This window comes from Drosophila sulfurigaster, chromosome 3 (assembly GCF_023558435.1).
Source record: "Drosophila sulfurigaster albostrigata strain 15112-1811.04 chromosome 3, ASM2355843v2, whole genome shotgun sequence".
In the NCBI taxonomy this organism is placed as follows: Eukaryota; Metazoa; Arthropoda; class Insecta; order Diptera; family Drosophilidae; genus Drosophila; species Drosophila sulfurigaster.
In genome coordinates, this window is record NC_084883.1 from 39,881,403 (window position 1) to 39,908,885 (window position 27,483).

General features: G+C 40.6%; 7 protein-coding genes across 9 annotated transcripts in view; 6 read left to right on the top strand and 1 right to left on the bottom strand.

The window, feature by feature from the left end:
• The first annotated feature begins 30 nt into the window (after positions 1-30).
• Positions 31-7,032, top strand: LOC133843770 (uncharacterized). Its single transcript, XM_062277456.1, has 6 exons — positions 31-170; positions 251-557; positions 1,555-3,570; positions 3,633-3,832; positions 4,236-4,373; positions 4,432-7,032. The coding sequence occupies exons 1-6, from the start codon at positions 162-164 to the stop codon at positions 6,835-6,837; spliced, it is 5,076 nt and encodes a 1,691-aa protein (XP_062133440.1). The 5' UTR covers positions 31-161; the 3' UTR covers positions 6,838-7,032.
• Positions 748-1,556, top strand: LOC133843777 (uncharacterized). Its single transcript, XM_062277464.1, has one exon. The coding sequence runs from the start codon at positions 853-855 to the stop codon at positions 1,504-1,506; it is 654 nt and encodes a 217-aa protein (XP_062133448.1). The 5' UTR covers positions 748-852; the 3' UTR covers positions 1,507-1,556.
• Positions 7,033-7,398: 366 nt separating the features above from the next.
• LOC133843771 (dnaJ homolog subfamily C member 16) lies at positions 7,399-10,239 on the bottom strand. Its single transcript, XM_062277457.1, is given in 2 exon segments — positions 7,399-9,703; positions 9,706-10,239. Coding segments are annotated over 2 exon segments (2,343 nt in total). The 5' UTR covers positions 9,916-10,239; the 3' UTR covers positions 7,399-7,570.
• A 338-nt stretch (positions 10,240-10,577) lies between these two features.
• Positions 10,578-15,455, top strand: LOC133843775 (E3 ubiquitin-protein ligase sina). 3 transcript variants are annotated; one of them, XM_062277463.1, is made up of 3 exons: positions 10,578-11,568; positions 13,637-13,882; positions 13,940-15,455. In XM_062277463.1, exons 2-3 carry the CDS (start codon positions 13,768-13,770, stop codon positions 14,713-14,715), a joined length of 891 nt encoding a protein of 296 aa, XP_062133447.1. In that variant the 5' UTR covers positions 10,578-11,568; positions 13,637-13,767; the 3' UTR covers positions 14,716-15,455. The 3 variants fall into 3 exon arrangements, with proteins under 3 accessions (XP_062133447.1, XP_062133445.1, XP_062133446.1); XM_062277461.1 differs by having other exon boundaries at positions 10,580-11,568; positions 13,637-15,455; XM_062277462.1 differs by having other exon boundaries at positions 10,580-11,164; positions 13,637-15,455.
• A 677-nt stretch (positions 15,456-16,132) lies between these two features.
• Positions 16,133-17,419, top strand: LOC133843774 (probable E3 ubiquitin-protein ligase sinah). Its single transcript, XM_062277460.1, has one exon. The coding sequence runs from the start codon at positions 16,339-16,341 to the stop codon at positions 17,293-17,295; it is 957 nt and encodes a 318-aa protein (XP_062133444.1). The 5' UTR covers positions 16,133-16,338; the 3' UTR covers positions 17,296-17,419.
• A 289-nt stretch (positions 17,420-17,708) lies between these two features.
• LOC133843772 (coiled-coil domain-containing protein 22 homolog) lies at positions 17,709-19,641 on the top strand. The gene has a single exon (XM_062277458.1). The coding sequence runs from the start codon at positions 17,797-17,799 to the stop codon at positions 19,459-19,461; it is 1,665 nt and encodes a 554-aa protein (XP_062133442.1). The 5' UTR covers positions 17,709-17,796; the 3' UTR covers positions 19,462-19,641.
• A 959-nt stretch (positions 19,642-20,600) lies between these two features.
• The window catches only part of LOC133845293 (four and a half LIM domains protein 2), a 72,312-nt gene continuing 65,429 nt past the window's right edge, over positions 20,601-27,483 (top strand). Inside the window, exons 1-2 of the mRNA XM_062279721.1 lie at positions 20,601-20,725; positions 21,799-22,016. Of these exons, the coding sequence (XP_062135705.1) occupies positions 21,939-22,016 (78 nt within the window). The 5' untranslated portion in view covers positions 20,601-20,725; positions 21,799-21,938. The remainder of the gene's footprint in view (positions 20,726-21,798; positions 22,017-27,483) is intronic.

Consider the following 27,483-nt stretch of genomic DNA (forward strand, 5'->3'; position numbering starts at 1 on the left):
CAAACGATAGATGTTAGAACATTCAGCTGTTCATCTCTAGCCAAAACGTGGTTTTGTGTAAAAATTAAAAAAAACGAATTTGCAAGAAATAACAAAAACACTGCGCTTTTTAATGTCCAAAAGAATAACAGCGATAAGAAAATACAACAAGGACTGGCACGATGAGCGATGTAAGCAACGTCAGACGTCATAGCAGTCGTATCACATTTTTTGAACTTCGCAGCTGCTAAATGTGTATTTTTTTTTTTAGCTTGAAGAAATGGACAACGACAGACTGAATGAGCTGGAGTCAATACTATACGCTTCAATACATTATAGTGATGCAACAAGTGAGGAGCAACATGTCAAGGCTGTGGATGTGGATGCGCGGTCGATGCCACCACCTTTGCAACAACAACAGCAGCACCATCGCTTTGTTAGTGGAAAGCGTGTTATCAACAATGCAACAACAACAATTGGCAAACCACGTTATTGGATAGACAACAAAGGCGAAAACAATGCAATAATTGGCGAATCTACCAAATCACCAAAGACAAGCGAACTGCCGCCAAGTGAAGGTCAGTATAGTATAATATATAGCGTGTGTAATCAACTCACGTGCATTTTGTGCAAATGTTTAAATGAGCACTGCAACTGGTTTGAGTCTTTGTAAGCACACATACAGAAATAATTCACTCTTGTGTCTTTTAACAAGCATAACTTGCTGTAAATCAGTTAGTGAGCTAGTCCAAACAATTTTCAGTGTGCAGAATATAAATCTCACTTGTTTTTACTTATCGACTCAGTTTTAAAAAATATCCCAAATTATTGTTGACATTCCAAATTTCAAACCGAATTCTGATTTTTGGCACCATGACGCAACATTGGATGCTACACGCTATTTACCAAAAATTATGCGAAATTAATCATTGTTTTATTATATGGCTGACTCTTAAAGTGCTAGGCCTTGTGATGTTCTTGGACTATTATTATGTCTATTATCGCCATGATCTGCTCTACTGGATAGATGAAATATCCCAGCATTTGCTGGCCTACACATTAGCCTGCATTGTGCTCGTGATGATGTTAAAATTGCTAACCTCGGTTCAGGTGATCACAATCGAAGCATTCTTTAATCGAAATACGCATTGCATCATGCGACCACGTAAATTGTATGAGGAACGTTATAGACGCTTTGTCTTGATGCGACTGGTGCAACAACTGGAGACAGCGTTGCAGCAACGCATCACGATTCCAAATGATATGCCACATGATCTGGCAATGGTGGAAGATTTGCATTTATTCCATCAGCAAATCGATCAAGCAGTCAACGAATTTCGCAATGCGGTGTCCGTCTTACTTTGGCCCAATCGTGCTGATTTGCAATGTGATGCCTCGGTGCTGTACGCTATTGATAAGGCACAGCTCGATGGTTTGGTTGCACTGGGCTATAGTTTGAATAAACCCAAAAGTGTTGATATATCCAACGAAAACATAAAGCATTTGCTCAATCCATCTGGATACTAGTTATTGAAAGTTAATAAAGTTATATTAATTCCATGGTTTTGCTTGTAGATGAACCAAAGACGACGGCGCAGCCAAAGCGCATGTTGCCGCCGCCACCAGCAACCACAGTAAATACCTCGCAAAAGGCCAACAAGGTCAACAACGCCAAGAAGAACCATCCAAAGCCACTTAACAATGTGCAACAGTTGCTGCAGAATCAGCAGCAATTGAAACGCAAGCAACTGCAACAGGCGACTAAAAAGCAGCAACGTCAACAGCTTCAACTGCAACTACAGCAACAAAGTCAGCAAGAGCAGCGACAACATCAGCAGCAACAACAATACCAACAGCAGCAACAACAACATCAGCAGCAGCGACAACAGAAACCACCGAAACCACAAACAACCTCAAAAGCAACAAATGATGATGAGCCTGAGCGTTTTGATCAGCGTCTTTTGGTCGCCATTCCTCCAAATTGGCCAAAAACAAAGCGGGAGCCGGCACAGCGTGCTGTGGCGCCTTTTGGCAAGGCAAATCGCAAGTTGGAGCAGCTTCAGAAACTAGAACAAAAGCGACAGAAATCAAAACAGGCGCGTGCCACCAATAAGAAGCTCAAACAAACCAACGATCAGCCCGTGGAGATGATTGATCTGGTGGATAGCGAAACATCGTCAAATGGAGACGATGTTGTCATTGTGCCGTTGCCGCCAGTACCAATCATTGATGTGGATGCCAGCGAGGATGAGCAGAACGATGACGGCGAGGAGGCGAAAGAGCAGTTCACGCAACCTTATCTAGAGGAAAATGCCATGGATGCTGCCGACGTTAAGCTGGGCATCAATTGTGCTGTGGAACCGGCAGCTTTATCTTCAGCGTTGACTTCGCCCTGCAATTCTGTGCTATCAAGTGATGATTTTATTGTACAAAAAGACACGAGTCGCCTGTTGGCGGATCATGCACGTGCCACCGATGAGGATTTGCTGGTATTGACTGAGAATGCAATCCGTAATGCTGCCGAGCCGGACAGTCAAACTAAGGATACGGAAGAGACGTTAGACAACTCATCTGAATACGAATTTGTGCCGCCCTCTAAGCTGGAGGAGATTAAGCAAAACTTTCGTGTGGATGAGCAACAATTTCGCGCTCTCGATGTCTACGAGAGTGAATCAGATCTCACCGAGAGTGGCATTTATTGCAAGGCCAAACAGAAGGCGACACCAACGATTATACGCAGCGTGGACACCGACTCGAATTCCAGCGATGTGGAGGCTGTGATCGAGGATAATGTGGTAAAGACCAAGCGACTGCGCAAACGTCGTGCCTCGAGCACCAAAGACACACAATCCGATCCAAACAATGAGCTCGATGCCGATGAGACGGACAGCGAGAATGATGATGTGGAGGCCACCGGAGTGCCGGGCATAGCTCGTGGGATGGCTGTGGAGCGCTGCAAGCGTAAGATACGACGCATTAGTCAGCGACGTTGCTCGGAGAGTGCGGTCAACACAGAGCCCAGGAAGCTAGCGCCCATCGAAGGCAGTTCGGACAGCGGTGCTGAGGATGAAGCGTTGCCAACGGCGCGACAGATTGCGGAGCGTTTGCTGAAGCAGGAGCAAGAGAAGGAAATGCAGGCTGTGGACACAACCGAAGATGTGGCGATGGTGAGCGAAGGCTCCGATGCCAACACTGAGGAGGAGGCTGAAATAAATGAGGCCATTACGGAAGATATGAGCACAGTATTCAAGCGGATCGATGCGAGTACAGAACGCTCGAAGCGCATTCTGGAAGCCAATGAACAAGCGACGGTGAGCACCACAGAGGCGCAACCGGAAGACGAGGATGAGGACGATGTAGTTGCTGTTGAAATGCAAACTCAGGACTTGGAGACAGTGTTAGATGAAGAGGAGGAACAGGTGGAAAAAGAAGAGGAATCTGTTCTGCAATTGGAGCACAATATGTCAGAGCTCAAAGAGGAGTTGACTGGCGGTGATCTTGTGGGCTGGAATGATGAAATGTGTCGCTTCTACAATGACAGCTGGAACGGTGAACAGTTCAACATGAACAAACTGCTCAAAGCCATGTCGGGTAAGTGCTATTTATTGACTCCTAGTTGACTTTAATTAATTGCTTTTAATTGTCAATTACAGGACAACGTCACGAGTGGCGAATTTCGAATGCAGATCGCTATCCAGTTATGCGCAAACGCTCCAATCTCAAGTGCACCAATTGCTTTGAAATGGGCCACATGCGTGCCAAGTGTCCGCGTCCACGGAAACCCGTCACTTGCTACACCTGCGGCACAACCGGACACGCCGAGCCACGCTGTCCAAATGCCATTTGTCTGGGCGTAAGTTGAAGCTTAAGTTTATATAGTTGTGTTAGCTATTAAAAAGTGTATTCTAGTTTATTATTGATAAGTATTAATAATCCATATAATGTAGCTTGTATGTTCGGCTGTTCAATAGTTGTGTGGTAGCAAAAAATTAGAGCATTATCATTAACAAATATCAAATGCATTATATGTGATATTTTTGATGATGGTATTGTAATAGATTTCGAATTCGAAGACTAAAGTAGCAGAATAGTTTTTGTTTAAATTAAAATGTTACCACTCAAGTACTCAAAATATAAAAATAACATTATAGAAGCTGCTTTAAATGGATAGCGAGTATCTAATAGCAAGCAAATTTAATTGTAGCTGTCTTTTGTTATTAATTTGATCATTAATTACATCTTATCTATGCTTTCAGTGTGGTGCGAAGCAAGCGCTCTACGTGCAGAAGTGCAACAAGTGCTCATTTCTCAGTCGGATGATTTGCCAGCTGTGTAAAATGCGTGGCCACAGCACGGACATGTGCCCGGATAAGTGGCGTCGCTATCACTCCACGGTAAGTGCAATGAAATTAGCTTTTACTTTCATTTATTAAACGACTTTTGCTATTGTAGACACGCTCCAATGTGTCACTGGAGTCAAAAGTTCAGTATCGCACGAAGCATTGCAGTTATTGTGCGGCACGTGGTCATCTGTTTGAGGAGTGTCGTCAGCGGATGGGCGAGTATCGCAACACCAACTACACCACCACGATAATGTCGCATCAGAAGGTCTACAAGGATCGCGGGGGACCGCTGAGCTATCTGGGTGATTCCTCCACATTTTTTTCAATCGAGACACCATTTCATTTCAATTGGAGTTCGGAGTTCTCTAAGAACAGTTGCTATGCTCGCTTTCTGAAGGCTGTGGGACTTGCACGTCCGCAAAAGAAAACGCAGACGGCAACGTTGCAGCAATCGCAGCAACTCCAGCGTTATTCGAATGACTATGTGCCCAATCCTTTGGTGCAAGCAGCACTTGGCAACAAGACAAGGACCTCGCCTTCGACTTCGACTTCAGCTGCAACTTCAACTGCGACTGTAATAATCGACGAGTTTCCTGAGCCGGAGGAAGATGCGGTTACTGAAGTAACACCTCCTGTGGAGGAGACACAGCAGCAGGAGTTTGTTATTGATACTCAGAGCAAGCCAGCAGAAGCTAAGACCACCGCAACAGCTACAATAGCGACAGCAACAACTTCCAGCAAGCCCGCAATTAGTAAGCCCAGCGTGACGCCTCACGATCTGGACTCGGACTCCAATTACAGTTTCTCAGAGCACTTTGAAGTACCTAGCTCAACGACTACAACACCGAGTGATGTGGAAATCGTAGAGGATACAACACCAGCAACCCCCAAGTCAGGGCCGATGGAGAATCTGCCCGAAATGATACCGTTGAGCTCAACAGCGGATGACAACGAGGAGGAGAATGTCAATTTGAGCAACAATCGCTATTCGCAGGGCATCTCAATGTGTGTGACCAGCAAGGCGACATCCACATCCACCTCGAATGCAGCAGCAGAAAAAGCTGAAAGTTTACCCGATGTGCCTTCGGAGGCAAAGATATTGATGGCACAGGATCAAACGCAGTATTTGTTCAGTCCGGAGGGTTGTCAGTTCTTGACAGCGTCGGCCAAGAAGTGCAATGTGAGTGTGCGTATGGATTTCAAAGAGTATGGCTATGTGCTGGTCATTTACGGTCTCAAGAAGAATCAAGAGGAATTGCAGCTGATGCTGTTGCATCGCAATCGTGAGGTTAAACGTCGCAGCAACGATATCCAACGTCAAAAGCCACCCAAACGAATCGATGTGCTCATACGTTTCCTCCGCGACGGCATTAATAGTTTAAACACCGATCTGGGCAATGCCAAAACACATTTCATACGCATCAAGGAGCTGGAGGAGATGAACACCAAAAATGGCTTTAAGCTGGCCGAACGCAAGCGACGTCTGCTCAACATGATACTGTTTGGTCAGGCGGGATTGGGCAATGGCAGCATGCATCTGGATCAATTGTTGGTCATACTCAAGCGACTGCTGGAACGTTCGCCCGATGAGAATGCTACGCCGGCAATGCGCAACGAGATCGAAGAACACTATAGCGTAATCTTTAGTGCGCAGCCCAATGATAACTATGAAGTTTTGTTGCAGAACTACGCCAAGCTGGACATTAAGAATCGACTCAAGTCGTTGAACATTGAGCCAGCTGTGTTGGGCTTAACGCCACGCAAAGCGAATGCTACGCCGCGTCGACTCTCCTCGCCGCCGCCACCGCCACCTGTTTGGACACAGGATGCAACGCCGCCAGCTGCACCTAAGAATAATCGTGTGGCCAAGCCGCGTGCGTTGTTGAATGCCAAATGGTCGGATCACCAGCAGCCAGCGGTGCCGCCTCCTCCAGTCTGGCACGACGAGGCTGCTCCAAGCAATCAGCAGCAGCAGCAGTCGCAACAACAGCATAATAATCGTGTAGCAAAGCCACGCCAGCAACAGCAGCAGCGACGACAGCTGCCATTGCCGCCCATTTGGCAGCACGAGGAGCAGCAGCAGCAACACGCAAACGTTAACAACAGCAACAACAACAAATTGCGTTTACCCAAGCAGCGAATGCAACCATATGCCAGACCAATTGGTCAGCAGCAATCACAGCTGCCTTGCAACAACATGCAACAACGTGCAGTTGCCACTGGAGGATTGCACTTGCAACGTCATCAGCCGCTGCAATCGGAGTGTGTGCGTCTTTTGGCTGGCATGGAACGTGATTCGTCATCGCGCAACAACATCAATACGGACTCATCGAAGCCCTCCATATTCTGGTCACGTGAATCGCTTCGTTACCTAGATGAAATGTTCCGCACAACCGCGAATCCCGAGACACTGGAGCGACTGCATCGTGTCTTGGATCGTTCGAGACGCGGGGAATTGTCGCACAATGATTATCGAGCCGTGATTCGATTGCACTCGCTGATGGGGCCCAACTAAAAGTTGTGCTTAAATACTGGGGGAAAAAAGGGGCGGGGAATTATAGTTATATATGTTTATATATCATCTTAAGACTAGATATGAGCTTACAAATGGAGTACTACTAATAATACTATTAGAATATGTGGGTATGTCGAAGATATTACCCAAACAAACAGAGAAATGAATAAAAGAAATCTGGACTTTTCAATTTAATTGTGTAATGCACTAAACTTACATTTATTCTTTGGTAACAAATACAAAAAAACAAATCGATAATATAAATTAATGAAATTGATTTAGCTTGTGGTGATATTTGATCAACGAAATACTGATATTGATGCTTGATTGATTTAGCAATCTTTTCTTTTTGATAATGGCTGATCATTGATTTAGCGATGCAAAATGTTGTTGGCAGTTTCCTTGACTTTTGGTCCACATCAAGTTTTGGAGAATAGGCAAGAGGAGGAAGGCAAGCTACGCTACGTATTTTAAAGTTGAAAGTTGAAGAGCAGAGAAGATTAGTGGAGTATAATCCTTTCGTTCTGCAAGCACAAGAATTGAGAAATGAATTCGAAATCATTTTTAACGAAAAACTTGCAATAAATAGATAATAATTTATTTGACTAGATGCGATTTACAAAGAAGGGGGACGACAAAATAATTTACATTTTCAATTATTTGTTCTGGTTGCTTTTTTTTTTAGTTATTTGTTATGTTGTTTATTCATCTAGGCTGCGAGCGCTGTCTTTGTCTACTTAGTGGGAAAATCGGGCCAATAGTTAATATAGTATCTGTGTGTGGTGCCCTCGAACAATCGATCCAGCCAATTGCTGAGACCATCCAACAGATTGTCCTCGAAGAGCACATTCGATTCAGCATCGGATTCCTCCGAATAATTCACGCCCAGAAAATTGCCAATCTCTGGATCATCGTTGCGATCCAGCAGCTGTTTGGTCATCTTAATCATACGCTTTGTGCCACGAGCGCATTCCGGATGCTTGGCATGATAGACGCAAAAATACTTGCGATGTCCATTTAATGCTATTACGGTGCCCACACAATTCCGTGGATTAATCTGTAGATTCTGATTTGTGCATAACGATAAGCGTAACAGTTCCGAATACCACGACAAACCCTTCTCGATCAGCATGTGGCCAAACAGCAGCGTTTTGGTCCGTCTATACGGCCAAACCGCTCGATGATATGGCGGTATTAGTTTCGTCCGACTCTGCAGATCTGTAATCAAGAGAATCGTGCGACAACCGGGTTTCAGCAGACGCACCAGGCCATTGTACTTCTCGGCTCGCAGCTCATAGAGCTTCAATTCAGGCGCCTGCTTGCTGGGCTTATTATTGCACAACCCGTCGTTGAGTTGTCCTTGCGCCTTGAGGGTTTCCTCCTCGGCGCGAACAAAATACATCATCACATAGCCGATGGCAAACATAAAGGCAATTGTGCCCAGCAGCGATAGAGCGGCAAATAAATGCTCATCCTCAATGTTATCGGATAGATAATCGACTAGATAGAGTAAACGTGTTATCCATTTACTTAGTATGCCCTGAGCATGCTCATCCAATAGATTCTGCACATAGGCCTCATAGGTGAGAGCTTCATTCGTTTTCAATAAACGTTGAATGGTCAAATTAATCTCATGTTTTGTCGTATTTATGGCAGAGTTATTCAAATAATCTGTGGTCTTGATGTCCAGCTTCGCGCCATCGACCCATTCGTATTTGATCTGTGTGCTATCGCGTCGCCAAATGACCACGAGACGCAGCAGATTATCCTCGAAGGAACCTTTGGAAATGGCATTCAAGAAATCCGCCTGCTTCTCCTTGTACATATAGGCGAATCGCACTCGTTCCGCACTGTAACCGCTTTCCAGCGCAATGTGTCGCAATGCACCGCGTGCTATATCATAGTCCGGCGAGTTCTCGGTGATGAGAACGACACACAAACGCTTGCGGGGACGATTCCATTCAGCGGGACAAACGCCCTCGAGCACCTCTTGCGACGAGAGACGCGGCAGTGACAAGTATTGATTCGATGAGATAATGTTCTCCAACGTTTGCGTTGGTATATCCGCCATGGAGATGCTGGCCACCGCACGCAACGAATCCTCATTGAAGAGAAACAGTGTATCCAGCTTTGGATTCACTTTGAAACGATCTGCGATTAATTTGGTATTCTTATTCGTCAGATCGACGAAACCAAAGGCGACACGATCGTGAAAACCAAAGGCAGCGATCAGATACCTTAATCTCGTGGAACTTCTTGGTTCTAGGACCAAGGCACGCACACGATTATCTGTCCAGCCCTTTAGGAACTCTTCCAGATTATCATCGTTGATGCGCTGACCGATCTTAAAGGGCATCTTCTTGCGTATAAACTCGGCCAGTTTCTGTTGTGTATATACATTCTCACGATACACATAACTGTGGCCACTCATCACCAGGACCATTCTGGGAATGCCATCAGCACCGGTTTTCCTCAAGATGCCCGGCTCATGGGCCGCATTTATGGTGGCAAATTGCACACCAAGCGGCTCAAAGGTGTCGACTAACTTCTTAAAGGCCGCCACAATTCTCATACAGCCAAAACACCAATCATTGTAGAACATGATAATATGCAATTTGGTTTTGCTCTTTGGTATGATTGTTTGCTCGAAATAATTCGAGGTAACGGACAATTTGTGATACAAACTAATGTCCTGATCGAAGCCAAACTGTTTGCCAAAGAACTCCTCAACTGGATCGAAAGCGAAACGATTATAGCCGCTATAATCGTGCTTTTGTCGCAAATAATGTGAATCCTCGCTTGTGATTCCATGTTGATCGTAAACTTTACGTCGCTCCTGATCGTTGAGCAGTTCGTAGGCTTTTTTTTAATTTGCACAAAACGCCTTTCTGCGTCCGGATGATTGTTTTTATCGGGATGCCATTCTTTGGCCAATTGTTTATAGGCTCGACGCACTTCTTGCACCGTTGCCGATCTCGTTATACCGAGTTCCTCGTAGGGATTATTGAGGGCACAGTGGGCGAGAGTAGCGAGCACAGTGAGTGCAGCACAATATAGTATCCAATAATTGGCCATCATTGTGTCGAATTAATTCTATATATACTGTTATTTTATTATCCCGTTTTTCTTTTAATGGGGGGTTGTTGGTCCGTCGTGTGCTCCAGATACGAGGCGTATGATTGATGTGGAGAGTTATCGATTTTTGGTTTTATGCTTGCTTAATTTAAACAGCAGTTGATTAACACGGGATTAAACGCTTTTGGCAACGCACATGGCGCTCCGATAAATTTGTTGTGTTTTATTAAACAGAACAAATTTCGTTTTGAATTCTTTTTCTATGCTAGTTACAAATTTAATCGCTACACCCCCGACAGGGTTGTCGCGGCGTCTAAAACTGCAGAGTTGTCGTTACACCGCAAAAAACAAATAATGAATGCAATCAGTATGCTGTTCATAATTTGTGCGGCTGAAATTTTGAAAAAACTTTGAAGGTAAATATTCAGTTGTTTGATCTACATATATATACAATTATATAAATTTAATAATAAGTTCACGTTTTTCATGTACTTTAGCTTTGTTTTTAAACTACAAGCGTTGCAAATATAGCAACAACAAAATAATAACTTTAAACGTAGCACAACACTTAAATGCTGGTAGTGTGACCAATTACAGTATTTTCAATGGGCGCTTGGCATGAAAACACTGCATCTCGTACATCGTATTTCCACGAAAGTAGTATATTTTTGGAAACTCTAGTTGCGGTCACGCTGTGTACAAGGCAAATTAAAAGATAAAATTAAAAATAGCCAGAAAAATACGCGAGTGTGACGTGCTAAATAGTTAAATAGTTGTGCCTGGCAATTTATAAGAATGCCCACATAGACTGAGCACATCGTGCAAGTGTTTTTGTGCAATAATAAATAAAAGGAACAACAATATTAGAAATAAATTTTCAAGCTTCTTCGGCTACATTGCACGCAGAGCAGCAGCAGAAAGAAGCAAGCCACTGCCTGCTCCCCTCTGCCCTGCCCTGCCCCTTAGCCGTAGCATTCGCAGTCGCAGTCGTTTGTCTACTTTAAGTTGCGTCCCGTATGTAAATGTAACCGATGGACGACGAAGGCGAACCAAACAGATGATATTCACGCTACAACAACAACGACCACAACAACAACAAGAAAAAAGCAGCAGCAAACATGTACATATAGCCATCAGCATATTATTCAATGAGTGTGTGCGCGAGCGTATAAAAGAAAAATTAGATAAAAACGAAAACGAAAAATATATAAAATGAAATTAGCGCACGCCTGAATTTCGAGTTTGGCGCAAGGTGAATCGAACCGAACCGAAACTGAATGTTGTACATATAATACATACAATACAAATACAATACAAAAAAAAGTGCGACGAAAAACAATTTTCAACTTTTCTCTTTGTGCGTGTGCGAACCTGAAGTGCTGCCACCTGCAATTGCAATTTGCAATTGCATTGATTTAAGCAACACACAATCACATACATACAAACATACGTGCATAAAGAGGATATACATAACGTACAAACAAACATACACTCACCTCATACATACAAACTTATGTGCATATATGCATGTGTGTGTGCACACATACACATGATGGCTGACTGATAAAAGCCTCAAACTCACACAAACATACACATACACACGCAGAGGCAGCGAGAGACGCACACACACATATAAACACGCATACAGCGAGCTTTGTAAGTTTACGTTTATGATTATTTTGTAGCTGTTTATTTTTACACACATTCACACCCATACATATATAAATTCGCATTATTATTGTTGATGTTGATGTTGTTGTTGCTCTAACATATCGCTCTGCTTTCCGTCGTTTTCTATTTGATTTTGCAAACTCATTGAAAAAAAAGTAACAAACTTAATTACATTCATGGCTTTAGTGCAGCAGTAATTACCCCGCCGACGACGTTCTCCCCTTCCCCTCTTTACACTGCTCTGCTCTCTACTCCGCTCTGCCGCATGGAAATTTTCTTACGGTACGCAGCGAGCCCCCAGAGCCAAATGTTAATTATGTGCCGCTACCACAGCCAACCAACTAACATCCCTACCCCTCCCTTAGCCACCCTCATAGTCAGTGCTCATTGCTGCCACAAACGAAGCCCATATTGTTGTTGACGCAGTTCGCGTCGCATTTGTTTATACTCCATACTCACTCACACACACGCTCACACTCACGCATACTCCCACAAATTTTGGAGCGTTGCACTGTGATTCTGAGTCGCTGCTAATTTAATAAATGCATTCGAAATGAATGAGATAATTTCATTTCATTCAATGTTTGTTACAATAGAGAACTTCAAATTAAGTTGAGAGAAAGGAAGCCTTTTTATTTTATTTCATTTTTTCAAAAACTCCAATTTTCTATATTAAGTTTTAGGGAAGTTAATTCTAAATTGATTACTAGATTGACCACATTAAAAAAGAGAGAGAGTTTACCTAAAAATTCTTAAGATATAACACAAAATATTGAAAAATATGTTTTATTGTTAAAATTGGGTATAGTTTTCTAGGCAATTTAGTCGCATTTTTATAAGCACATCAAGAAAATCGGGTAATTAGCTTTCAGGGGGAGCCAGGAATTCAAACAACTGAATGATTAGATTTAGGTAACATTAGTATCAACCATTTTTTGTATAAATCGTCTTGCATGCAGAACGATAAGAAATTAACAATATCTTTAAGCACGATTTTATTTTAAAATTTGAGATTATTGAGAGATTAATATTGAAGTATGAAATTCTTTTGCCAATCTGAAGTCTAGATTGCCATTTTACCTAAAAGTCAGAGCAAGTAGAGTTTTCTAGATCGTATCTCAGTTAACGACCAGTTCACTGTACCTCAATTACACTTAGCAGCCACACTGCATTTGTTATCGAAATTCGCATAACTGTATACTTTCCATACAAACAAAATAAAACCAAATATAATAAAATAGAAGACACTAAAAAAAAGTCCATTGCTTCACTTTAATGCCTTCTCGGTTAGTGGCCAAATTTTACAGCTCAGGTCGAGGCCGTTAAGCGAGGTGTAGGTGTGTAACAGATTAGATAATTATTTAACCAGTTTACACACGCATTTGAATCACTGTGCGTAGATCATAACGCTCATGTGTCGCATTTGGAATAGCGGGCGGTACGGAATGAAGCCTAATGGTCGCATTTTTCATCACTCTGATAAGAGTGGCTGGCATTCAAGAAGTATTTGCGTGGTTTTACACGCGTGTAAGGTGAACGCGCCTCAAACTCGTCTCGGTATCACAAAACACAAACGCAAACACAGACATACGGCAAATCAAAAGCGAAGTCAAGCGAAAGAAGTGCGGCGGGCCTTCAAAATGACTCAGCAACAGCAACAACAATAGCAACATTAACATTAAGTTTAACAAAGAAACTACAAATCTATACGCTACGACGTGCTAATGTTAGTCGTAATAATTATGATTGAATGCAATTGGATATTTGTGACAGTTGACGACAATTGTCGAGCAGACAAATTGAAGGACGGTTAAGATTAATTGAACGTCTTTCAGTTGTTTGCTATCATTACGATTTGTAATAACTTTTTTGTATCGATTGAGTGTCAATCAAACTCAAACTGTGATCTTAAATTATTTACAAACATTCCAATACATGTCACATAGAATTTCATTGTAAAAAAGTTGCATGAATCGAGTAAACATTAAGTGACTAATAAATGACGAATTTGTTGATGTCTTAACGGGTTTTTTCGCTTTGTCTAATTTTGCAGTGACACACGATAACAACCTAACTTGAACTTGGCACAATTCACTGGCGCAGGAGGAGAGACAGAGTAGCAGAGTAGCTGGCTGGATCACAATCACACACACTGAGGATAGTTAAATAGCACCAAGAAGTCCAATGTCCAATAAAATCAATCCCAAGCGACGTGAACCGACAGCAGCCGCCGCTGTAGCCGCCGCCACCGCCGTTGTGGCGACCAATACGAGCAGCTCGACGGGATCGTCCAGTGCTGGTAACACATCATCGGCAAACACATCGTCCTCATCCAGCTCATCACTGTCGTCCGCAGGAGGCGGTGATGCTGGCATGTCTGCCGATCTAACATCGCTATTCGAGTGCCCCGTTTGTTTCGATTATGTGCTGCCACCGATACTGCAATGCTCCAGCGGGCATTTGGTATGCGTCTCGTGCCGTTCCAAGCTCACATGCTGCCCCACATGTCGCGGCCCCCTCGCCAACATACGCAACCTGGCCATGGAGAAGGTCGCCTCCAATGTGAAATTCCCATGCAAACATTCGGGCTACGGCTGCACCGCCTCGCTGGTCTACACCGAGAAGACGGAGCACGAGGAGACCTGCGAATGCCGGCCGTATCTGTGCCCATGTCCGGGTGCCTCGTGCAAGTGGCAAGGACCGTTGGATCTAGTCATGCAGCATCTGATGATGTCACACAAGAGCATTACAACGCTGCAGGGCGAGGATATTGTGTTCTTGGCCACCGACATCAATCTGCCCGGCGCCGTCGATTGGGTGATGATGCAGTCGTGTTTTGGCCATCATTTCATGCTTGTGCTGGAGAAACAGGAGAAATACGATGGCCATCAGCAGTTCTTTGCCATCGTTCAGCTGATCGGGTCGCGCAAGGAGGCCGAGAATTTTGTGTATCGCCTGGAATTGAATGGGAATCGTCGTCGTCTCACCTGGGAGGCAATGCCGCGTTCCATACACGAGGGCGTTGCCTCGGCCATACTCAATTCGGATTGTCTGGTGTTTGACACATCGATTGCGCAACTCTTTGCCGACAATGGGAATCTGGGCATCAATGTAACCATATCTCTGGTCTAAAACACCAACACACACACACACCCGGTACATACACACAGCATCAACACACATCACCAACACACAAAATCCAACAAAATGATTGAAATGATTATGTGCATCGTTTCTAAAACGATTTTCGATGATTTTCGATACACGATTCTTACACCACACATATACAAATTATATATACATATACATATATATTCCTTTAATTGTATAGGAATGTATATAGAGCATGTGTGTGCGTGTAGATCGGTAGATTGTCTGTCTGTATGTCTGATTGTCAGTCTCTTGCCTTTTGGACTGGCAATAATTATTATTATTAGTAGTTCTAGGAATATTTCATTTAAATAAGTGAGAAATGCAAACTAAGAAAATTAAACAAAAAAAGAGAGGAAAGAAAAACACATTTATTCTACCGCGTGTTTTTTTTTGTATTTGTGGGTTTTAGTTTAATTTAGTTTGTAAGCCGGTCGACGTGGGGGCATAAAACTTGGAGCGGAGCTGCCCACCATCCACAATCCATACCACACTCGAAACAAATACACACACACACACACACAATACACGTACACATCTATTACATCTTTACATCTATACAACTGAGAGCAGATAGTTTAGTTAATGTAAATTATTTTATACGAAATAAATTGTAAATGCTATAAAAGTAAACATCACTTTTAACGACAAACAAAAAAAAAAACAAAACAACAAAAAAATCAACAAAACATGACTTAACAAGAATAATGCAAAAATAAAAACTAATTGATATATAATGATAATTATATAATTAACTCGAGAGTTGTAAGCTACAAATTGCGACAATTTTTGTTCATGCCAAACGAAACGTAACAGTTTTTTTTTCTCGTGTAAAAACGCAACTCGAAATTATAACAATAATACGATGAAACATCCTCCCCCCTAAAAAGACACCAACAAACACACACTTTATACTAAGATTTAAATCCCCAAAAAAAGCAACAACAATAAGAACACCAAACAAGAAAAAGAAAAAAAGCAATTTAATGTTTAAATTTAACTAGTTTAGACCGATCTCCCGAACAGTTGATTTTATTTGTTTTCTGCCTAAGTTTTTCAACATTGTCAACAAACTAAAACGTTTGCAATTGGAAATTGTAAATTGAGCAGTTGTTTTTTTTACAATTAACTGCAATATGTTTAGTTTAAACAACAAACAAACACACACACAACAACAACAACAACAAACACACAAAATGACAACTACTACAGAAAATGAAAAATAAACGTGATTAGTAAAAAAAAAATTAGCAAAAAGTCTTGCAGTAAAATCATTTCTCTTGACATCTAGTTGACAGTTGATTATTTTTTTGGAAGCAGGCTTCGCCATTCCCATCGAATTGTTGCAGCAAACCAGGCGAATTTAAATTTCAGTTTCCTTGAAGGCCTAAATACAATTGTCTTTTTCTCTTCCTTTTTTTTGTTTTTATTTTAACAGAACTAAATTGCCAAGCGTACGAAAAATTGACAGGCACACTCCAACTTTTGATTAAACACATTTTGTTTTATAGATTCCTTCCTCTCGGTTCGCTTTAATTGCACTTTGACAAAATTTCCAATTTGCTGCCAGTTCAATAGATATAGATTCCCAATCGCAAAACTCAAATGCAACCACGTCGACAGCGCCCCAACGCGGATGCTCCACCGACGGCCAATGCTCTGACGCTGCCCAAGGATACGAACAGCGGTCAGGAGATGGAGACGTCACTCGATCACCACCAAATGGAAGGCAGTTGCAGCAGCAGCGGCGGCGTCAGCATCGATTGCGATAAACCCGCCGAGACGGCAACCCGAGAGTTTTTGGTCTCCCTGCTCGAATGTCCCGTCTGCTTCAGCTATATGATGCCTCCAATTATGCAGTGTTCGCGTGGTCATCTGATCTGTTCGCAGTGTCGCAACAAATTGAACGTCTGCCCCGTCTGTCGAGTGCCCATGACCAACATACGCAATCTGGCCATGGAGAAGGTGGGCTCCAAGCTGATATTTCCCTGCAAGCATGCCTGCTATGGCTGTCGCATGCGTTTGTCCTATGCAGATAAGAAATCCCATGAAGAGGACTGCGAATTTCGTCCGTATTTTTGCCCGTATCCGGATGAGAAATGTGTGTGGCAGGGCGCGCTGAAGGATGTGTATAAGCATTTTGTGAGCACGCATCAGAATGTGATCACGATGGAGGGCACCGATATTATCTTTTTGGCCACGAACGTAAATCAAGTGGGAGCACTGGACTGGACCATGATACAGTCGTGTCATGGCCGGCATTTTCTGCTCTCGCTGGAGAAGGTGCAACTGGGCGAGGGTTGTCAGCAGTATTTTGCCGCCTGTCGCATGATCGGCACTATGCGCGATGCAGCCGATTTTGATTATCTCATCTCGTTGGAGGCCAACAATCGTACACTTAAATGGCAGTCTAAGCCACGCTCTATCCGGGAAAGTTTCGTTACGTACACCAATGCTGATTTTTTGGTATTGAACAAGTCAACGGTGGAGCTCTTCTCGGAAGATGGCAATTTGGCGTTGAATATCATTATCAAAAAGGCCGACAATGGAGTACAGGATTGAGCAAATAGCAAAGTACCGTAATTCCTCTAGCCATTGTGTCGATGGTCCAGTCCAGTCTCTCAATAGTGTACTTTATATTCTCTATGTCCGCCAATATTACGTGGTAAAACTTATCATTTGCCAGTTTTCTTCTTTTCATTTTCTTCAATGAGCGCATAGTAGTTACTATGATTTAATATAGATTCTGAAGTATAGAAGTATGGCATTGAAGTCACTACAACTTCAACTAGAAGATAATAATAATGGCGTATTAAATCTGATTTATTGTGCAACTTCATTTTGTTATATTTGAGTTTGGTATTTTCGCGCTACGTCGATAACTTTCTGAACGCTATCGAGCTATTCCAAGTGAGCGCAGTGTGACCATCGCTTGAGAGCAAAATACCGCATAATAAACATTCATGGTGTATTTCAATACTCAGCTTGCGGTCACGCTGAACGAAAGACCAATTTTTTTTTATAATTAAAATGCCAAAATAAAAGTAGATAAATATAATAATAATGGACGAGGTGGATAAAATAATCATGCACCAGCTGCAGCAAATCGATGCCAGCATTGAGCCTACGGATCAGCTGACCACCTTTACGCCTGAGCAAGTGGTGCGAGCCGTGTCCAGTTGCTTGCTGGAAATCAATCCAACGCTGACGGAGCTGCCGCGATCCTTGCCGGGTGGCGCGATGGCACAACGTTTCAGCGCGGCCACAGTGCTGGCCGAGCGATGTAAGGAGAGCGGCTACCGCGGCGACATTGGCTACCAAATCTTTCTCTATCCCAACGCTGTGGAGCTGCGACGTCTGTTGATGTTTCTCATTGAACGTTTGCCGCGGGAGCGACAGAATGCAGATAGTGCGGGCAAAGCAAATGCGCTTAATGCGCGCGAGCAATTGCAGCGAGAGGTGCGCAAGAAGATGACGGATCAATTGAAGGCACCCTGGGTGCCGCAATTCTGTCGTGCGGTGGCCAATCGTCAGAAGCAAGGCTGCAGTTGTCAGAGCATCGAATTTAAGCCACATCTGAATCTGAACATTCCTGGGGCTAAGTTTGCCGAGCGCAGCAAAGAAGTGCAACAGTATTTCGAGCAATTGGCACCGAATCTCTTTCAACAAGTGGATGCCAGCTCCTATGATCTCATTGCCTCGGTGTTGCACAAAAACGATCTGGAGCGTTGGGGCGAATGGGTGCCGACGGCTGTGAACGTGTTGAGTGTTCGGGAAGAGGAAGTGCCTCCAAGCCCACTGCTACAGGTTGCGGAGAAGCTGCCCGAAAACTCAGAGGCACAAACGCCAGTGCAACAATTGGGTGACCACGTGCAACAGTTGCGTGCTCAAGCGGAAAAGTTGCTGGCTCAGCGCAAAACACTCAACGCCCACCTGGAGACTCTCAAGGCCAGGGAAGCGTCAGCTGCAGGCGAGCTGGAGAACATACAGGCAGTGCTGAAGCTGCATGAACGCAGCTGTTTAGTGCTGGCCGATCCCGAGGAAAATGTGGCCAAGCTGGAGGCATTGCTACGTGCCACGGAAGCCAAGCGACAAACGTTGACACAACAGTGGCAGGATTATCGCAGTCCGCTGTTGAGCACACTCGACACGCTCAAGGCGGCCAAGGAAGCGCAGCAGGTGCAAAACGTACGTACGGGCATCGAGCAACTGGAGCTAGAGTTGCTGGCGAAGACGCAGAAGCATAACGAGCTGAGCGTGCGTAGCGCCCAGCAAACGCAGCAGGCACCACGCAAGGAATACACGCGCCGCATACACGAATTTATTGGCAATATACGCAAACAGCGGGACGACATCGATAAAGTGTTGGATGATACACGTCAGCTCCAGAAGCAGCTGAATGTGGTTGTTGCGCAGCTGGAGCGGCAGTTCAACTACACGGATGATCTGCTCTTTCAGAGCGCCAAGCACGATCTGCATGCGAAGAAGGCTTACAAGTTGTTGGCCCAGTTGCATGCGCATTGCAGCGAGCTGGTCGAGTGCGTCACGAATACGGGCAATGTCAGCAAGGAGATTCGAGAGCTGGAGGTGCAGATCGATGGAGAGAAGTTGAAGAATGTCCTGATCAGTTTGCAGCAGATCACTGGAGATATTCAGAAGTTTGAGCAGCATATTCAAGAGCTGCAATCACAAATACGCACAGTGGAGAATGCAATAACGGCGGCCTAAAAAGCGAGGGAAACGATATTAGAATATTACTTACTATAATATTAGTGCCAATTATAACAAAAAAGAAAAACAAAAACAAAACAGATCACTCACGCATAGCGTAGTTTCTCGTAGCCAATTTATTATTCAATGCATTTGCAAAACTTTCAATAAACGGACCTGAGCAATTTCAAAACGAAATTTAATTTTCTTTTTTTCAAAATATTTATACACTAGGATATGAGCATAATGATGACGCGTACAGTGGAAACAGCGCGCTTCAAAGCATTCCATTCTCTTTAAAGCAAAACGCTTCGCAGTGTAAACGGGCTTTTAGCCGGCTATGCTCTCTCATTAGTTCTCTCTTTGCGAGCATGCGCTCTCATTATACACTTTCAAAAAGTCACACAAATATGTCAACGAATACGTGTTGAGCTTAAAAGTCAACTCTATAAATATTCCTTATTGGTATTTGGTTCAAATATGTGCTTAAATGAAATAAAAATAAATGTAGTCAGAAATATTATTTTTTTATTTTTAAAAAATATATTTTATTATATTACAGAAATATCGAGTCTTCAGAAAAGTGTAATTACATGTATATTAAAATATGTCATCCATACAATCTTAATAAAATAATGTTTTCTTATATTACAAATATATCTAGATTTTATAAAAGATTAATTTGATTGTGGACTATAATATGTTATCGTTCTTCTTACTAAAATAATAATGATATTGTAACATAGATAATAGAAAATATAATTGAAAGTTTGTTGTATTTCTGTGTATATTCATAATAATGTTGCGAATGATCATTTTGATCTGTAATGGTAAATTTATAAACATTTTTCTTGACTACTTCCCATAAGTAAAAGCTTTAATGCAGCTTTTACACACGAATAACACACTTAAATAAAAAATAATAAAATATATTAAAATATTGTTTTTCTTAAATAAATATTGATAGAAATATAAAAATAAATTTATTTATTTAGCAATATTTGTAATTTTTAATTTAATTCGATTTTCTACATTTTCTGCCTACCGCTAATAAGAGTATTTGGAAATCGTGAAGCTGCCTGTTTGCTTCTCTCTTGTTGTACTCCCTCTGGCTTTTTGAATCTGAAGCGGCAGTTATAACTGCCGGCCCCGGACCCGGCTGTTAGTTGTTGCTCGCCTTTTGAAGTGTTTTGAAGCTGCAGCGCGTTGGCGGCCGTCGTCTCGTGTGTCGTGTTTTCGTTTCATTTTTGTTGATTTACTTTCGTTTGTTTTTAATTTAAAAGTAAATTTCCAAGCCAACCAAGCGACCACTTTAGCAATGTTGCCCTAAGTGCCACTGTCTAAGTGCTCAAGGGTTTCTTTTTCATCTAAAAATTATATATGTGCAATACAACAAAAATACAACAAAATACAACTAAAATAAAATAAATAAACAAAAAACAACATATCAAAATAAAGCACTTGAGTTGTGTGTTCTGTGTGTGTTTCAGTGTTGCTGGGTGCTTTTGCTGTGTTGTTGTTGTTAGTGTTGGTATTGCCCTGTGCCGCTCCAGAACTTGTTTGTGGCCTAGAGTTTTAGGTTCTTTTGCATGCCGCGATAACAAGTTTAACCGGTGTGCGTGTGTGCCGCGTGTGTAATTGTGTGTGACTGCTGTGCTCTGTGTGTGTGTGTAGTGTATGTGTGTGTGTAGTGTCTGTGTGTGTGTGTGTGTGTTTTGTGCCTCCTTCAACAAACTGTTGCGCTTGGTCGCTGATGACGTCGTCGTCGTCATCATCATCATAATCATCGGGGCCCTTTTTGCCTCGTTTGCTGCAGGTCATAATTAAAAATAAAAATACAAAAAAAAAAAATTAAAACGACGCTTGACCAATTGAATTTCAATTAGAATTGCAAAACAGTGAAGGTCGCGCCACGACTTTGCAGACAACAAAAACAACAAGTTGTGAACAAAAAAAAAAAAAACAGAAAAAAACTTGGCATGTGGCCGGCCGGCTTTGACTGCGGCTTAAATGTTTTTTTCTTCTTTTCGTAGGCCGCTAAAAATAATTGTGAACTCGTCTAACGGACCACGTCACACCTGGCAGCAGCAACTACAGCAGCAGCAATAACAACAACAACAACGCACAATAATCAAACCGCCATTAATAAATAATAATAACGCCAAAGTGAATTATTAGCGAGCAAGTGAGCGAGAGCGAGTGACAGCAAAAAAAAAAAAATACAGAGTGAACTATTCACGTTAGCAGAATATATTTTTAAACGACTACGCAATAATTTGTTTAACTGAATTTGCAAAGCAACAACTGATAAAATTGATAATAACCATAAATTGAAAATTTTCTTTATGTATATAGCGAAGGCGTCCGCGCAACGAGTGTAACGAAAAGCAATATATAAGAAACAAATTAAATAACAATTTTAATTATACATAGTAATAATTGCAATTGGCATTTTGCAAAAGTAAAGAGAGCAGCGTATCAACGTATCATTAAACATGACACCATCGCCCACAAAGGAGCTCATGAGTGCGCAAACACTTTCACGACGTCCTCGGGAGGAGTTCGCCGAGAAGGTGAGTAATCTACATGCCACCCCCCTCTCTACCCTCCCTCAAATGTCCTTTCCAACTTGGCCATAAATACTACTCAATATCACCTAGTGGCTATTTATAAACTATGGACTTCCTCTGCTTTTATTAATCGACCAAAAACCAACAAAAAAAAAGAAAAGGAAATTTATAAAAGTGAGAAAAAAATAGAAATAGAAATGATTGTGCTTTGTATTCTTGGCATGGCTAAAAAAATATAAACATTTGCGCGGCTTTTGTTTAATTTTGTTTGTTTGTCCAATGTACATAGTTAATGGTACATAGTACATTGTACATTGTACATTGTACATAATGTAGTCTGAACACATGTAGTAAACATACGATGTAGTAACAGATCGGGTTAAATAAATAAGAGTTCTCTTTCGATCTTGTCTGCCTTATATCATTAGCCAAGTTAAACTTGGACTTGTTACCAATTACCTGTAGTTTTTTTTCTGCTTTTTAATCACATGCCACACACAAGATTTGGCTCTGACTAATCATTGAAATGGCATTTACCGTCGTTCCCGGCCAAATGTGATTGATAAGATATCAGCAATCGACGTCAACTGATAATGTGTTCGACTCTGTTGAAAGCTCGCAGCATGCACTTGTGTGTGCCTCTAAATATAAAATATTGTTTTGGAATTTGTTGTGAATAGTTAGGTAAATATATTTGAATACTATAGTTCAGTAATTAATGATGCACTGGGGAAAATCAGCTTTTAAAATATATGTATGCTACTTTTTGTATATTGTGTTGTTAATTTATGCTTTTAAAAGCTTCGAGCAAAGTACTTGCAGACATCGGAAAATTTTAAAATGTGTGTTAATTACTGATGTTTAAAGTTAAAGTAAATACATTGAAAAATCTCTTGATTAGCCCTTAAATTAGAGGTAATAATGCCTTTGGAATTATTTTTCTGTTTTATAATATTTGCAAAAAACCAAAAAAAGAACGAATTTATATATTTTATCGTCAAGCAGAAAAAGTTCCTAAAATCAATCTTAGCTGTAAATATAATATAGTGCTTATCCAGAGCTATAAGAATAACCTTTACTTATTTTTAAAATTGTTTCAGTTCATGTTTTTTTTTCGTTTTTTTCGTTTTAAATATTTTCAAGCTTGAATATTAACTCTCTAGTAAAAATAATTAGTTATCTTCTCTATTTTAATTATATAACTTAAACTTAACATTTTTTAAAGCTTATAGACATGCAATTATTTACTTGGAGTATTTTTTCAAGCCTTGTCTTTCAACTATTTAAATAATTGTAGGTATAGTTTCTTACATTTAGACAAATATTATATTTTGTTGAATAAAAATTTGTTTTGTAAATTAGCTAAGACAATGTCAAACTCGTTTCAATAACATGACAAAGACGTATACATAATTTGTATAAAATTTGTATTGTTATGACATAAATTAAGTATACGCAGTTAATTTGTTTGAAATATGAGACACTGAAATTTGACACTAAGAAATTAGAGTATAAATCGAATTTTATTGAGCCGGTTTCAATAATTGATATATTGTTTATTATGCTAACAAGAATGTAAACCTTTCAAATTTGAACTTCAATGAATGATACAAAATAGGAGAAAAAGGCTAATTTCACAATTTTTAATTTAATTCATTTACGTAATAAGAATAATATAAGAACCCCGAGAAAAAAATATAAAAAACCCGAGAAAAAAATTTAGAAAAACCGTATTAGATCATCTACTACCTGAACATCGAATACTTGCCTCGATTGTGTCACATTTGTGCAGTAATACATTTCAGAATTAGGCAATAATTATTTGCATTTGCTTTTGCTTTAGCTTTTGCATTTTTGTAGACACAATAGCATCTGTAAAGTATTTTCTGTCAGGGACACATTCCATGCGATTTGTTTGTTTGCCTGGCTTTGTTCCCGTTTTGCAGTTTGCAGTTTTGCCGTTGACGTCACAAATCCATTTGAAATGCAAAAAAAGCAGCGAGCAACAAACAATAAAAACAAATTCGACATGGCAGCTTAAGTTAAGCGAGAGGTCAATGAGTTGCAGCAAAATACAAAATAAAAAAAATTAAAAACACAAACGATGACAGAATGAGACTAAAGAGACTTGTAGCTAAAAATTCCAACACGTTTGAGTTCGAAATATTCGTTATTATAATTCGATTATTGTTCTCGATGCTGTTCAATATATGTGACTATGTCACACAAATAGAGAGATAGCAAAGTGAGAGACAGTCTCATATGTAAATCTTATAATTTACAGCTTGTATTATTCTGGTTCGTTGCTTTCACAGCGCGACAACTCGACAGCAGCTTGAGATACAAATGTATCTGTATCTTCATCTCTCAGAGTAGTTGTCGACACCAACATCATGAACAAGTCCCCAGAGTGAACTCTTGAGAAAATAAGCCCAATCAGCGAAAATTGTTGTGTGTGCTTGATTCATTGATTGATTTGCAACAATTCCACAACCACAACGGCCAATGTTAATTTCATTTCAAACTTTGCTGCAGATCAATCAATTTGCTGCACACGTTGAAAACATTCTTCTTCGTTTTTTTTTCGGACTGTCTGTATTTCTTATACAGAGTATATCGCATGTTACGATGTTCTGTGCGATGGCATTGGCCAATTTGTTAGCTGGGCTCGCCTTTAAATGCGAATCGCATTGAGTTATAACCAGACAAAAAGACTGACAGACGGACAGACGGACAGAAAGACGGTATCATCAGCTTTTGGGGCGGTTTGTGTTGTCGTGCTAACAGCTAATTTTGAATATTCTGCATATGTGTGTTTTACAAAAAGGAACTGGAAAAAACATCAACAAGAATTTCAGTTTTAAATTTGTGCGCCACATAACGACATGCCGTGCGAAATCTGATGCAATCGATGAGATCATCACAGAACCTACAGCAAGACACAAGACCAACAACAACATTCACATTAACAACAACAAAAATGTTAAGCGAACCCGAACTTGAAATGCCATTTGACTCGGCTACACGAGCGTAATGAGCCGGCAATAATATAAAAAATAAAGAACGAACGAAAAAAAACCTACTTAATACGTAATAATAATGAAAAACCCAATTGTTTAATTCGTAGAGGCGTTAAACTTAAGATTGCAATTTCCTCACTTTAGAATTTCTCGGCTTCCAAAAAAACAGCTTGACTCATTTCTCAAGTGATCTGAGTTGCTGTTTCTTTCTACCATTTGCTCTCTCTCTCTCTCTTTCTTCTCACTAAACAAATATACCTAGCTTGACAAGTGAGCACAAGAAGGCTGCGTCAATACGTAATGCTGATTAGCGGTTAGTAGAATTTACATAAATGAAGCACAAGTTTTGACATTAAAAGACCCTTTACTTTTCATAGGTTAACTTAAAATCTAGAGTACTCAAATACATTTATGAGGAATATTTATTAAATTAATAAAAAATTGGCATTGTTAGTTGCTCTTAACCCAAAATTTATATTGAAACCTAAAAGATATCTTGTATCTAAACTAAATTTGAATTAGAAAGTTTGTATTTAAATAAAAAGTAATCAATTCTTGCTTAGGAATATTGTTCTACTTTTTATCCAAAGTAAATACAAATTATGAAGAATCTTTGAGAAATTTAAAGAACCAATATAAAATTATAACTTTTGGTAACCTGTTATGTTTTGAGATAACAGACTCTTTAGAGGGTCTAAAATTGATATGGAAGGATCGTAACATAAATGCTTGCTTTTGGCCTTATTCCAAGAATATGGATCATTTCTAGGTATTCTTAAGGACTGCATATGTGTAAATCGATTCAGTTATTGATGGTGATTCAGATTAGATATACTCTATAGGATTGCTGCTTCTTTTTCTATAATCTTAATAGACCCTTTTCATTTTGTATTAAAAGTAAAGGGTCTAAAAATTCAACACAAAACAGTTTAATCAAATTGGAGTTTAGCCTTGAGCATTTGAGTATAAATCAAAAGAACCACTTCAAAAACTATTAGAATATTCACTTATGTGCCGTTAAACTCGAGGAACTGGAACATTTTTATTTTGTTGTTGGTTGTATCCCGGGTGCATTGAACTCCAATGCCCATTGATAAGAAATTCAAATTTCCAGTTTAGTTTACGATTTGCATAACAATTCGAATCGTTGGGGTATTTCACAGTCAAGCACTCACAGCTCACAGTCTCCAGCTGTCTGTCTGTCTGTCCTTCAGTCTTTTTCTCTCTGTGTTTACTGTGTGCATCATCGCATCGTGTTCAGAGTCGTTTTGGGGTCCTCAGATCTCATTCCTCCAGTGATGCATCAATTCCTGCAACTTTCAATTTCTGCCGCTGCATGCAACTTGCTGCGCTCCCCTTGCGACCCTTTATCTTGCCACTTTGTCGGCTGCCGAGTTCCGTTGAAAAACTATAGCACATCTACATACAAATATATGCCACAAAAACTGAGTCATCAGCCAGAATTCAGAATTCAGAAGAGCAGACGAACAGATCTCGCATTTGACACGGAAAACCAAAACCAAACCAAAGTCTATAATGTATTTCACTTAAGTGATGACTATTGCGCGTTTTGTGGCTTTCCAATTGCCATCAATACTTATATATTTCAATATATGTTATGTATATATACACTCTACTACTGGGTTGAACTAAATGTTTGGTAAATACTTCAGACAGCAGGTGATTTCGGTTATGACGGGAAACAATAACAAGTCGTGCAAAGGGTGGCGGGTAAATCAATATTTGTTTTTTGCCAACTTTGCTTGCAACTATCATCATATTTTCCTTCAGCTGAAGACCTTCAACTCCTGCTGTCTGGCTAACTAAAAATAAACTGCAGTTTTCATTTAATTTGCAATGTTTTAAATGGCAACGGAAATGAAAACGTATTTTAAAATAATAAATAAACGCTTTGAAACTGTGGCAACCAAAAACTCTCATCACTTGCTTGTTTTTGCATAGAAATATAATATTAATCACAAAAGTTGCAAGCAGTTACAATTACTTAAGTGGCAATCATGTTTCAAAGGACTTTAACTCTCAGCTTAAAGTGTGCAACAAAAACAATTTGCATTACTTGCATACTGCGCAAAAACTTTCTGACTGAAATTCAATACACAAATTAAAAACGCTTTGTTTAATTTTGCGGAAAAATGCAAAAAATGGTGCTTGGTACTTTAATATTTACTTAGCAAACATGAGCCAACATTTATTCATTTTATAATTTAATGTTCACTGCTAAACTTGATTATTAAATTTTAGATATTTCAAATTATTATTTTGAATTCTGGCAAAAGTACAAAATATAATAAAAATGTTTCTTATTTACTTTTTACTCTTTAGTATATTCATTAAATTAAAGCTTCAGGTTTGGTGTACTTTGTTGACTTTTGAGAATAGTACACAACTGTAGTAATGCTGCTTGAAACTTTTATGTTGCTTTCAAATTT